The following is a 13,876-nucleotide window of genomic DNA, read 5'->3' as shown; positions in this document are numbered from 1 at the left end:
GTCCGTTGTAGACCAACCCGTCATAAAGCCGACCTGATAACTTTCCGCGGATCTATTGGCTATTGGCGACAGTCAATGGAAGATGACTTGGGACAGCAATTTGTAGGCGGCATTCAGGATACTGATCGGTCGATAGTTCTCACAATCTAGCTTATCGCATTGCTTGTAGATAGGACAAGTAACCCCGTCTTTCCACACTTCTGGTAGTCATACCGTATCCCAAATCTTGAAAATCAATTGATGCAAACAACTGGCCAACTTGTCCGGGCTCATTTTAAATAAGTTCCGCTCCAATGTCATCCTATGCTGCTACTTTGTAGTTCTTCAGCCGCTGGATGGCTTCTTTAACTTCGCTTATCGATGGGGGTGGCACATCTCCGTTGCTTACTGCACCAATGACGTGAAATCCTCCACCTTTCGATCACCGTACGGTCGGCACAAAGCCTTTGCGAGATTCGTTGAGTATCTGATGGGACTTCCATGTGTCGTGAAAGCGGTACAGCTGCGCGAGTTCTTCGCGCTCCTGCTCCTCTTGGTGAGGCTTCTTCTCCTTGAATAGCCGGGTTTCCTATCTCTGCTTCTGTTTGTATTGTTCCACATTTTGACGGGTGGCTCTATGCAGCATTAGTAGCCGCGTTGCGTTCTTCTCATCCAATATCCACTGGCACTTCTCGTCAAGCTATTCGTTAAGTCGATTTGGTGCCACACGACCTGAGACGTTCTCCCCTACGCTGTTAATTGCTGTTTTCACGGTACTCCTACAGTCGTTAAGAGGGGTTTCATCCAGTTCACCCTTTTCAGGCAGTGTGGCATCGAGAGATAACGCTCCTAGTAGCACAGTTGTGGCAACCAATTTATGACTAATTTCAGTCATAAATAAGTTTCTGCAACCGTAAGTGCGAAAAGTGTGCTGTTTGGGGCGTAGCTTTTAGCGACATCCGGTTGCTTCAATCGCGTTCGATTATACCATGGCGGACGCCGCTCGACTAGCACCAACTTGTATATCAATGTACGAAAATTATCGTAAATAGCTCCTAATCAATTCGGAATCGTAACTAAAGCTTGATGAAGTGCACCCAAATTGATTTTCAATAGTATATAATGATGAATGAATAATGAATAATTGTATAGCATTACAGAGCATGTCGGATATTATCGTATATAAATATACTCTAATCTCGTTTTACGTCGACTATTGGGAAGACGTAAAAAATATCCGTAGTGAAAAAAGGAGACGTTAATTTAAATTTTGGACGTAAAATGAGAGGACGTAAATTCAAATTTTGGACGTAAAAAAAGAGAACGTCAATTCAAATTTCGGACGTAAAAAAGGTGACGTAAAACAAAATCACGTAATATGTATGGACGTAAAAAGAGTTTCTAGTGTACTTATAGCCGGAACGCTTATAATTATTCCGAACCACGTATATCGCCTCCAAAATAGTACGAATACGCCAGTTTTGCGTATTACGTTTATTATATTTGATTTATTATCATGCATATCTGTACGTAATGCTGATTTTTATCCTTTATCTACACCTACAAAAATGGGTTTCTGTCTGTCTGTCTGTATATTCCTTATAGAATCGAAAACTACTTAACCGATCGGCGTGAAAATTTGCATTTTTGGGGCCAGGGAAGGTTCTTATGATGGTTAGAGACCCCTGCCCCCACTAAGAGGGAGAGTACCTATACAAATGAAACACAATTTTCGCATGACTCGAGAATTAATCAAGCAAATGGAACAAAATTTGACATGTGGTTGTTTTTGGTGACAAGAATTTTTTCTATGGTAAATTGAGACCCCCCTTTTCTTCAGAAGGGGAATTATGACCCCTCTCCCCTATAAGAGGGGGGGCTTCCATACAAATGAAATACACATTTCTGCATAACTCGAGAACTAATCAAGCAAATGGAACCAAATTTGACATGTGAAGGTTTTTGGAGGCAAGAACTTTTTCTATGATGAATTAGGACCCCTCCCCACTTTGAGAGTGGGGGCTGCTATACAAATAAAATACAAATTTCCTTATAACTCCAGAACTAATTAATCAAATGGAACCAAATTTAGCATGTGGGTGTTTTTACAGGCATTTTTTTTTCTATGATGAATTGAGACCCCTCCCCTCTTTAGGAGGGGAATTATGACCCCTCTCCCCATTAAGAGGGGGAGCTTCCATACAAATGAAATGCAAATTTCCTCATAACTCAAAAGCTAATCAAGCAAATGGAACCAAATTTGGCATGTAAAGGTTTTTGGAGAACAGAAACAGAAAACAGAAATTTTCGCGTAACTCACTCAAACACATACCGAACTCGAGAAATTTTAGACTCTTTCATAAAACATTAGTCAATAACAAAACCACCAGAAGCTATCAATAGTAACATTAGATGATTCAGGGTGAGACGGACACAGGGCGGGAGTGTTGCCGGCGACCTGTCGTCGCCGTCCCCCGTTGAGATCCTAGATCTACTTACCTCTATTACTTTCCTTGAGTTGAGACACCCCTGCGAAATGGTACTTTCTACGAAAAAAATTTCCGTGAAATGGTACATCCCGCGTAAGGTTTTTCGCGAAATGGTATTCTGCGATACTCTATAGTCTGCGTTATGGTCAACCGAGAAATGGTGTTCCGCAAAATGGTATTCGGCGAAATGGTTTGTAATGATGGCGAATATTTAAATGCTATCTGCTTTATTTTATCAGGGTAAGCAAAGGGGGGAGTTGTTTTTTATTTTACTGTGAGGAAAATTTGTATATTAAAACGCCCATGAACTCCTCAGAAACTTGCAAAACTCGAGATTGTGACAAAGGTCATCCGAGATTCACGATTTATGTACAACACAGTTTAATTTGTGGCAATACGAAGTTTGTCAGGTCAGCTAGTATACAAATAAAAATGTTAGCTGGGCGATATCATATGCTACTCACAACAGATAGTTTTTGACGTATCTTAACCAACTTATCAGTAGGGTGATTTATCTATTTTGGACAGCCTTTAAGCGTACTCTATTTTGGACATTTACGCAAAATCAAATGAAAGTATCCAAAATAGCGTACGCGTAACGCCTGCCCAAAATACATAAATCACCCTAGATAGTGGTCCGAATCAATGTTAGCGTCGGGAGTCAGTCTCGGCGTAGTGTTTAGCATCCACGCCGAGGACCCGGGTTCAAATCCCAACCCCGCAGAAGTCACGAATGACTCAAGCTGGTTAAAGTGACTATAATCAAACAAAAAAATATGTTAGCGTCCCGATCTGACGTCGATAATCTGAAAATAAAGTGCCGATCACAACATGGTCGAAAGCCTTGACAGCTGGAGTTGCATCTCAGCAATAAGGCAAAAGACAATATAAAGAACATGTTTAGATGGCACGGAACAGGATTGAAAAGTATCAAAGCAAAAGTTTGCTTTTTGATCATTGTCAGTGGACACAAACACTGGGGTGTCCATGGTAGGGCACACTGGGACACGTGCCTCACTTTTTATAACAAATTGAATGTAGGATTTATTTCTAATTCCCGTCGTAGTAAGTAAAGCCATTCTCATTTTCATCATTTGTTGGATGGATTTAATGAGTACTCCAAAAGTTCTTGTAAACCAGCACAAGAACTAAAACACATTTACCTTCCGATCCGTGAACTTTGAAATCACTGAAAAGAAATTATTAAAGCATATTATTGAAATTACGCAACCGACTTTATTTCTTCAATTCGTCGTACCGTTTTAAAATCCGTCCATCAAAATTTTTCGTCGTCCGTACTAAAAATCACAACAATGTTAAGAAGCTAACGCGCATGTACGGCATGACAAATGTTATTCTGCAAAATTTCTGCAGGTCAGGCAAGTTTTCCCGGCTGCAAAATAACGACAATGCGTTGCGTGAGTTGTTTTTATTTTATGAATGACGGAAATTGAAACGATTAGTCGACATTTTCTTCTTCGTCGCACGAAAAAAAGTAGGAAATTTGGCTGCTAGGATTTTTTTAATGAAAAAAAGCATTTAAATAGATCTCAGCTCACTTTGATTGATCGCGTATGATAGACATCAAACTAAAATAAAACTAGTTTTGCATTATGTGTCATAAAAATGCTGAAATTTTTAATAATTTGTGTTGGATAGGACGGAAATAAGCAATTACGACGAAGCAGCAACATACCCTATAACAAAAAAATTCTCTATATACTACCGGGAAGTCCGGAGTTGTCAATTCAATAGCCCAGTTAGGTAAATGACAAAATTTAAACCTTTCTGATTTGGATGAAACTTTACCAACCTGTTTGATAGGAGGAAATATGCACTATTTTGATTCAAGATTCATTTTTGAAAAAGGGCGTGTTTATTTTCATGCGTATTATGTTTGAAAGATTGTATCTCGAAAACTATTGATTGTTCAAAAATTAAGTTAAAGGAAAAGTGGCAGAAAATTCATTTCTTAACATGAAATAATTATGTAAACAAAATATCTTGTCAGTTTTTAAAAAATTTGAAAATGAAGCCTAAAATCAAAAATATACTATTTTTGAAAATGAAAAAAAGTTGGAAAAATAATAATAATAAAAGAATAAATGCTTTATTATTTCATGTTAAGAAATCAATTTTCTACAACTTTTCCTATAACATAATTTTTGAACAATCGATAGTTTTTGAGATACAATCTTTCAAACATAATACACATGAAAAGAAATACGTTCTTTTTAAAAATGAGTCTTGAATCAAAGGTGCATATTCCCTCCTATCGAACACGTTGGTAAAGTTTCATCCAAATTGGAGAAATATATTTCATATTTCAGCTTTGTAGGACGATTTGGCGTGGAATTGCTTGATTGGTTAAACAATAAGAATATTAATTGTGTTAAAATAGCTTATGCTTAACGTCCAATTTTAATTTTAATTTCGCGTCCAATTTAAGTAATATTTTTAAGTACGATCTGGAGCTTTAATTCCAGTCAATTTTCATGTCCAATCACAAGTTCAATTTCAATGTCCCATTTTAAACCCAATTTCTAGTCTAATTCAAGTCCAATTTAAATCCCAATTTCATGTCCAATTCCCAATCTAGTTTCAAATCGAATTTCAAGTCCAATTTAAGTCTGATTTCATGTCCAATTTAATGTTCCATTCTAAGTTCAATTCTGAGCCTAATTTAATTCCATTTTCAGCTTCGATCTCAAGTCCAATTTAATGTCCCATTTGAAGTCCAATTCTGAGTCTAATTTAGTTTCAATTTCACCACCGATTCAAGCCCAACTTCAAGTGCATTTTCAAATCCCAATGAGATCCAATTTCACGTCCAATTGCAAGCCTAATTTCGAATCAAATGTCAAGTTCAATTTCAAAGTCCAATTTAAGCACGATTTCAAGCCAAATAATTCGTTTTAAGTCCAATTCCGAGCCTAATTTAATTCCAATTTGAACTCCGATTTCAAGTTCAATTTAAGTCGAATTTTAAGTCCGACGTAATGTCCGCTTTTAGGTCCAATTTCATGGCTAATTTAAATCCGATTTGAAGTTTGTAGTCCAACATTACCGAAGAAATTGTTTTTCTGCCAGAAAACGTTCATTCACTACACCGCCGCAATATGTATTGTTGCCTGGAAAGCTCCCTCGTTCAATTGGAGATCATGTGAGCTGGTGAGCAAGCGCAGATTTAACTCATATCTCATCTACTGCTTTACGCTATCTCACAGCTCGCCGTCTGTGTGCCGCTACGTTTTCTACTGCCCATTATTTTCTGAATGGTGCTTGTGAGTGCTGGTCGGCTATTTTTTTCCTCTTGGTAGGTGCAGTTTAGAATTCTGATTAGACTTTTTTTTCGAAATCATCCATAACAATTCAACTTCTTCACCGTAGTACATCGCTCATCCGTAGAAGTCTTATCGCCAGAATGGGCGAAGCGCAAGGATTGACGGATAAGGAAGCAAAGGAATTGCTTAAGCTTACCGATGCCGAAACGAAGGTAAGTGAGGGGAAGGTTCTTATTTCTTGTGGGTATTTGTGTTGATGCGGAAAAATAATCTTCCATGATGTAGGTAGGTGCCTGCATCTTGATCGAGATTATTGCTATCTTTGGACGAAAATAGTTCTTCGGGTTCAAAGCAGTTACACAGTTTTATCAAACGTTAAGTGGGTCGACATAACGTTTATGAACAAGTGCTATGAATCTTGATGAGATCTAATCTTACCTTAAAAATGTAACAATCATTCTCTTATCTTCTACTACCGAAAATGCATAGTAATCTTTCAAATGATGATAATTACCTAGATGATTTGAGTTTTGAGCCCAATTATTAAACACATTCTTATCGTTCAATTTGGTTATGAAGTCGAATAACTTTTTCTATTCATTTGCCGAGAGTCATCGCGTTCCTCCCGTACTTCCGTACTCGAGTCGAATGCTAAGTATGTACTTGTGTGTAGTTTTGCATTTGTTTTTGGCTTCAACTCAGCTCAGCTCATTATGACGAACAAATAAAGACTGCCGGTTCGTGTGACGCAATATTTTATATCGATATCGCATCACATACCATTACTCGAGATTTCACGCGCATTGGATGTTTAAATAATGCATCTCATTTAATCATTTATAACACTACATTCTTGCGTGTTGAAATAATACTCAAATAAATGTGAAAAGAATAACGGAGATAACCACCTTCATTCTGTATTTCGTCGGATCTTAATTCGTTCGACTTATATCGAACGAGTTGTCTCGCCCACTTGATTTTACTAATGGAATGGAGAATAACTTCTATTTTCATTCGATAAACCGATTCGTCGGAATACAGAATAAGGTTGAACGTTTTGCAGTTCGGCTTTGAATTCCTACTAGAACATTTTCAGTTTAATTCAACCATTTCGTTTTTAGGACTATATTTTTCAACAAACCATGTACCGTATTAAGGACCCCCGAGCTTCGCTTCCGTTTTACAATGATGTTCTGGGAATGAACTTGCTTTGCAAAATGGATTTTCCGGAAGCACAGTTTTCCTTATATTTTATGGGGTTTGTAGAATTTTTTTCGACATAAAACACTGTAATTAATCGGACGTTTGTCATTCAGATACGAGGATATTGCTGATCAGCCTTCCGATAAGAAGGAATGCATTCAATGGGCCATGAGTCGCAAAGCGACGCTGGAATTGACGCAGTGAGTATTTTACCTTTTAAAACGTACATAAAATAGAATGCGAATCTCGTAAATTGCAGTAACTGGGGTACGGAAGCCGATCCGGACCAGAAGTACCACAACGGTAATGCCGAACCGCGTGGTTACGGTCATATTGGAATCATGGTCCCAGACGTTGCCAAAGCTTGTGCTCGGTTCGATAGGCTCGGTGTCGAGTACATTAAACGTCCGGAGGAAGGGCGCATGAAGGGATTGGCTTTCATCAAGGATCCCGACGGTTATTGGATCGAGATTTTCAACGCTTCTAAAGTGGCGGGAACGTGAAGTGGCAAAAAACTGATGAGGACCGGTTTTAAAGTATGCAGGAAAAAAAGACAAACCAGTGGATACAGGAACGAAGCTTTTCTTTTTGTCTTGAGCAAATGTATTGAAATCAAATGATATTCTGCCTTATATTTATTAGAGTAAGCTTTCGTCCTTCGGACAATAAAGATGTGTAAGTTGAAACTCAATCAATTGCAATTATTTTCGAAAATCGTTTATCAGATTGTTTATCAAATTTGGTATATCCTACACAATTGTATAGATTAGTAACGGATATCAATATATGACCACTTTACTAAATGTTCAATGCCGCATTGTTCTATTGTTTTATCATATAGTGCTTGCATGCTTTGAACGGAAGAAGCTATTCAGTACGTGAAGCTCTACGTGATAAGATGTCAGTGCCAGAATTCTGTAAGAATTTTATTGGTTCTATCTGTACCCAGAACATTCAAATGGTAATTATGAAATTATTAAAACTAAACGTGGTACAGTAGGATTTCGAATTTGGCAACAAATGCGTGTCGCCTATGTTGCCAAAATCTAAACCGTGCCAAAATCGAGACCCTTTTTCGATATGAAAAAATTTAATGTAAATGCTTTAGACATTGACTAAATATCATTAATCAACGATTGCAACCATTTTTGATATTGATAAGCATATTTTTGGAAGAAAAATATCTTGTGTTGCCAAAAACGAATACTTTTGTTGCCAAAATCGAGGCATGCCAAAATCGAACCATGCCAAAATCGAAATCCAACTGTAGTCAAAGACTAGCGCATAATGGATTCTTTTTTCATTTTTAATGTGGTTTTAACCAGTTGGTCATTCACCAAATGATGGATTCTGTTACCATAAAGATAAACAAGCATGTAACTAATTCATTACTCCTTTGATGTTCTTAAACAACACTTTTTTAAAGATCGATTCAAATTAAAATTCTAAAAAATAATAAACCTTGAAGGAATACTAATTTGAGAATACTAATACAAGGAGGCGCCAAATCGGCTCTTAGCCAAGGCCGTCACAATGTCATACTATAGCTCTGGAGCTAGCGTCTAGAATCTGGTTCCAAAATCTGATGAAAGATGTGGTCCAACAGATGGTCTACAATCTAGTCCAGATCTATTTCGAAATCTTGCACAAAATTTGACAAAAAATTGGTACGCAATCTATCTACAGGTCCAAAATACGGTCCAGAGCCACAATCTGATTCCAAACTTGAATCAAAATCTAGTTGGTATTTAGTCTGATAAAAAATGTCTGCTCCAGGTCCAAGATTGAAAATATGTACCAAAATCTGATTTATAATCTGGTCCAAAATTTAATTCAAAATCTGGTGTAAAATCTGGTCCAAAATCTGAGAAAAAATATGGTCAAGAATCTGATCCATGCTCAAAATCTGGTCTCACATCTGATCCCAAATCCGATCAAAAATATGGTCCGAAATATTAAAATATGAGTCCGAAATGTGGTCCAAATTAGATAAAAATGTGGTCCAAAATCTGGTTCGGAATCTGATGGAGGTCCAACATCTAGTTCAAATCCAGATTTTGGTCCAAAATATGGCAAAAATTCAATCAAAAATGCAGACCACAATCTGGTTTAAAATCTAGTTCATATCTGTTATAAAATTTGTTTATAACAAAATTTGGAACAAAATTTGATAAAAAAAATCAGAGGGGTTGTGTACAAGACACGACCGCATATATAGGTGACGCAGGACTACGTAACTCTCTTTGTATAGTGCTAGTAGCATGTATTTATGCTTGTAATCATTCGATTCTTCATGTATACATGCTATATGTAACATATATACATGCTACATGCGTTGTATGTAACATTTATCAAAGTAGTAACATTGCATACGTTCAATTCTCAAAAGATTGTGCATTTGAAAACAATTTAACAAAATCAAGAACACAAACTATGGCTTTCCTGCTACCTTACTGAAATTAAAGATTGTTTTTATTATCCATGGTTTCCCACGTTGAAGGGATTTTTCAAATTCAATCCTATTATATCAACAGCACATCTTTTCACTACACTTCTAATGAAACGGCAAGCATGCGTATTCATACAGAGTCATATTGTAACCGAACACTACAGCTGTAGCACATTTTTCCAACACAGATTTCTAAATCGCCTAGGTTTAATCATCTCGCAGTAAAGAATTTGCGATCTATTGGGAGAACAAGCTTGTGTCATTTTTTCTGGAACACTTCCCTAACACAGACATCAAAGTGGACTAGGTTTAATCGCGTTCGTAAGAAATCTGTTGGCACGAGGGGGCTTTGTCACTCTCTCTGGCGTACTTCCCAAGCAAGGACATCAAAATGGTCTAGCTTGAACCGCGGTGTTAAGAAATCTTGTTGAAATGAGAAAGCTTTGCCACTTGTTTTGGCTTACTTCCCAAGCACAGATATCAAATTGGTATAGGTTTAGATCATCATATAGAATCTTCCAACCAATCACGAAGCGAGAATTCTGGTAAAACATAGGTTCATTATTTTCAATTTTTCAATAGTTCAACATGAAGAATCCATACTTTTCTTCATTTGAGTCAATTCTTAGAAGATTTTCCGATCGATTGGTGTAAGAATATTGAAAATCGATCGGAAAACCGCTGAGCTATTAGCGCTCAAAACCTTTCATTTTTCGTGACGCTCGCATTTTTCGATTTTTTGGAATGACACCCTATCTCAAAACTTGCCGTAAGACGTAGTCCTACGTCAAAATGTGGACCGCAATCTAGTTCAGGTCCATAAATAGGGTCCAAGGCTGGTCCAAAAGTGAAAAAAATACGGTCTGGTTCAAAAGCTGATCCAAAATCTGGTTGGTGGTTTAAAATCTGCGCACAAATGTGGCCTAAAAATTGGTTTGTATTCCGGTTCAGTTCCAGAATTTAGACCCAAACTTGATTGAAAATCTGGTCCAAAATGTAGTAAAAAGAATGCTCCAGAATCGGGGCAAGGTGTATATAATCTGGTTCAGCTCTTGAATCCACTCCAAAATTTGATCAAAAATGTGGTCCAAAATATTATCCAAAAATTGGTCCAAATCTCAAAATGTGGTACCAAATCTGATGCAACTCGAAGCCCTGGTTCGAGGCCAGATGCGGTTCAAGTCCTTAATCTGGTCAAAAATGTAGCCGAAAATCTTATCCAAATCTGATAAAATGTGGTCCAGAATCAGATGCAGGTCCAGAGCAGATCTAGAATTGTTATGTGTCCATGTCCGCCGGTTCGGCAGAACAAAGGGATGAAATCAGAGATCTCCACTGCTGACGGTTACCCGCCATGGATTTTACCTGTCGCCAGGGCATGTTCTCGTCTACAGCCCGGATGTCGTGGGCTAAGCTCCGTCGGCATGAGCCTCTGGGTCTGCCTCTTCTACGCTGTCCTAGTGGATTCCACTCGACTGCTTCTCTGCAAACCTCGTTCGCTCCTTTCCTCAACGTATGTCCGATCCACTTCCACCTACATTCACGAATTTCTGTGGCTATCGGCCGTTGATGACACCGACGATGGAGATCCTCATTGGATATCCAGTCATTAAGCCACCAGGCACGAATGATGTATCGCAGACCCCGGTTAATAAATACCTGCAGTTTTTGCGTTGTCTCCGCTGAGACGCACCTCGTTTCGCAGGCAGACAGCAGTACGGATTTAACGTTTGAATTAAAGATTCGGGTTTTCGTATGTAGAGTGATCTGGTTTGAGCGCCAAATGTTTCGCAGACCTGCAAAGGCACCCCTGGCCTTCCTGATCCTATATCAGTGTGGCTATATCAGTCTTGGTACCACCATCGGGCGTTGTCTGGCTACCAAGATATTGAAAGGCGTCTACCTGTTCAACTTGTTGTCCCGCTACACATGATCACGGTTGGTCTACACATGGCCAGCACGGAATCCAGCTTGCTGCCGCCGGAGAGTAGCGTTGATCTTCTCCTGGATTCGGTTGAGGATTACTTTACAGAGTACTTTGAGAGTAATACAGAGCAACGTGATGCCACGCCAGTTATTTTTTGTTTATAGGAGACTAGACCACTGCGACCAGCATTTAAATCTATTGTGGTATGCTCCATCCTTAATCTATGTGCACTGCCTGACATACCACCAGTAATCCGAGCTGTTGTCAGTACTCAGTATGCACAGTTGTCCCAATTAGGCACTTATGGCTCTTATGAAGTTGATTACCTTGTTGGAACTTTCAGTCCAAATATTCAGAGGCACCAATGTTCCTTTACCGAGGACTCTTAATCTGCGTTGTATTATTTTATTCATATAGGCGTCATACGCTGCTGGTTGTATTGAGCTTGCTGACGTTTATCGTACGCACACATCGACGCGCGATTTGTTGTTGCTGTTGTTAGATTTTACATTGATTTTACACGTTTGGTTTTGTTTTCCCCCAGTTATACCCCGGTAAAGAAACATACGTTTGAGTGATAAACGATAAGTTTTTGTAGCCTTTTGCACTGGGCTTAGCGAACTCTATTAGTCTCTGACATTTGAAACTCGGAAGAGTTTTTCAAAATGTTCAGTCCATCGCTTAAGCTGTTCTGTACGGTCAGTCAATAGCTGACCAGCTCTGTCCTTTAGCGGCATCTTTGTGTTCATCCTGGCACCACTAAGGCGGCGAGAAATATCGTACAACAAACGGATATCACCAATGGCGGCGGCGGTTTCTCCTTGCTCGGCTAGGGAGTTAGTCCAGGCTCTCTTGTCCCGTATATAAGCACGTTTAATAGCCCTCTCCAGTTTCGGCCTTTCGTTGACGGGCTTTTTAACCGATCTGGTCCGCGCTCGCTCAATGCCGGCTTTCGCTTCTCTCCGCTCGACGATCTTCCTCCAAGTTTCATCCGAAATCTACTCCATCCGCCCGCTGCGCGCTTTGTCGAGGGTTTCATCACTGGTCGTGATGAAGGCGTTCGAATTGCTTGATCCCGGTCCATTGCTCTTCGACGGTTCCACCAGGTGGCAGCTCCGAGGCTCGAGATGCAAGTTGTTTGACAAAGGCCCTTTTCAACTCAGAATTCTCCAATCGGCGGACGTCGTAACGGCACCTAACTTTCTCCTCCAGTCGATGGACACGTGCGACGCGCAGACTTATCTCAGCGATAACAAGATGATGGTCGGATGCAATATCAGCGCTGCGTTTGTTGCGTACATCAAGAAGGATCTTTCGCCATTTCCGGCTGATGCAGATGTGGTCGATTTGGTTTTCTGTTCGGCCGTCGCGGGAAACCCACGAGACTTTATGTACTGGTCTATGGGGGAAGAGCGATCCACCAATGACCATGTTGTTATTACCACAGAATTCTGTAAACAGCTCCCCGTTTTCGCTCATCTCTCCTAGGCCATGGCGTCCAGATCTAGAATCTGGATCCAAAATATAATCGGAAATCTGGTCAAAAATGTGGCTTAAAATGTGGTCCAAAATCTGGTCTTAAAAACTGTTAAAAAACTCTAGCACAAAATCTATTCCAGGTCGAAAATCTGACCCAAAAAAAAATCTGAATTGAAATATGCTCCAATATCTAGTCCAAATTTGTTACAAAATCTGATGGAAAATGTGCAGGTTCAGAATCTAAAATAATTAGGAATACTGATACCGTGACCGCTCCTAATTCTGCGCATTTTTCTTTATATAAGTATTTGTTAACATTGTGCATAACTATGCCCATTGCGTTATTTTTTTTAAAAATGTCTGTTGAATATGTTATGTTGATATGGTCTGTTGAATATGTATATGTTGGTCGACTTATAATTCTCATATTTTTTACCAGATATTATAGACTGTAGCACTACACGTTTCTGCTATCCACGTTGTTAATTTAAATCTAGAATACTTAGAATAGCGGAAGAATCATAAAAATGTCTTAACTGCGCAGAATATGGTACGTTCACGGTATAAGAAACGAGGGAGTGCCTAATTGGGTCTCCGCCAAGGGTGCCACAATGTCACGTTACTACTCAGTAGGAGTCAGTAGGATTGTTGTACTAGCCCCATAGCTGTTCTGTACTCTAACAGCCGGCTGTGATAAACACGGATCGAGTCGTCAAAGGGCGTTTATACAAATGTAGTTATTGCTTTATTTATTCACTTTATGACAGTCTTTTAACAAAAAACTACGTTTTTTCTATAAAAAAATTTCATTAGAGCGCATTTTAGAAGTACGCGAAACGAACAAAAAGTAATTACGTTTTGCACGCTTATAACTCACCCATTTTTCAATGGTTTTTTGAGATTTTGCATCAATTGATCATAAAATTCTCAAACAAGAAATAAAAATAACGAAATCGAAAAAAGAAATAACGAATCAACCAATCACGTGTAAGCATGATTTTGCTTCCCAGGCCCGCAACGGCCATTTTATGCACTTGCGAATTCAACTACCTCGACATTAGAGAAA

General features: G+C 38.9%; 1 protein-coding gene across 1 annotated transcript; it reads left to right on the top strand.

Annotated features, from left to right (window-relative positions):
- Nucleotides 1–5,709: 5,709 nt before the first annotated feature.
- Nucleotides 5,710–7,666, top strand: LOC128737270 (lactoylglutathione lyase). The gene is made up of 5 exons (XM_053831874.1): nt 5,710–5,784; nt 5,859–5,964; nt 6,874–7,010; nt 7,069–7,155; nt 7,215–7,666. The coding sequence occupies exons 1-5, from the start codon at nt 5,744–5,746 to the stop codon at nt 7,456–7,458; spliced, it is 615 nt and encodes a 204-aa protein (XP_053687849.1). The 5' UTR covers nt 5,710–5,743; the 3' UTR covers nt 7,459–7,666.
- The last annotated feature ends 6,210 nt before the right edge of the window (nt 7,667–13,876 follow it).

This window comes from Sabethes cyaneus, chromosome 2 (assembly GCF_943734655.1).
Source record: "Sabethes cyaneus chromosome 2, idSabCyanKW18_F2, whole genome shotgun sequence".
Taxonomy (NCBI): domain Eukaryota; kingdom Metazoa; phylum Arthropoda; class Insecta; order Diptera; family Culicidae; genus Sabethes; species Sabethes cyaneus.
Note: the sequence above shows the minus strand (reverse complement) of the source record. Positions and strands in the feature narration are given on the sequence as shown.

Coding starts and splice junctions, on each gene's coding strand:
- LOC128737270 (XM_053831874.1), top strand. CDS start 5,744: ATGGTGCTTGTGAGTGCTGGTCGGCTATTTTTTTCCTCTTG. Junction 5,965..6,873: donor TTACCGATGCCGAAACGAAG/GTAAGTGAGGGG, acceptor TTTCGTTTTTAG/GACTATATTTTTCAACAAAC. Junction 7,011..7,068: donor TTTTCCTTATATTTTATGGG/GTTTGTAGAATT, acceptor TTTGTCATTCAG/ATACGAGGATATTGCTGATC.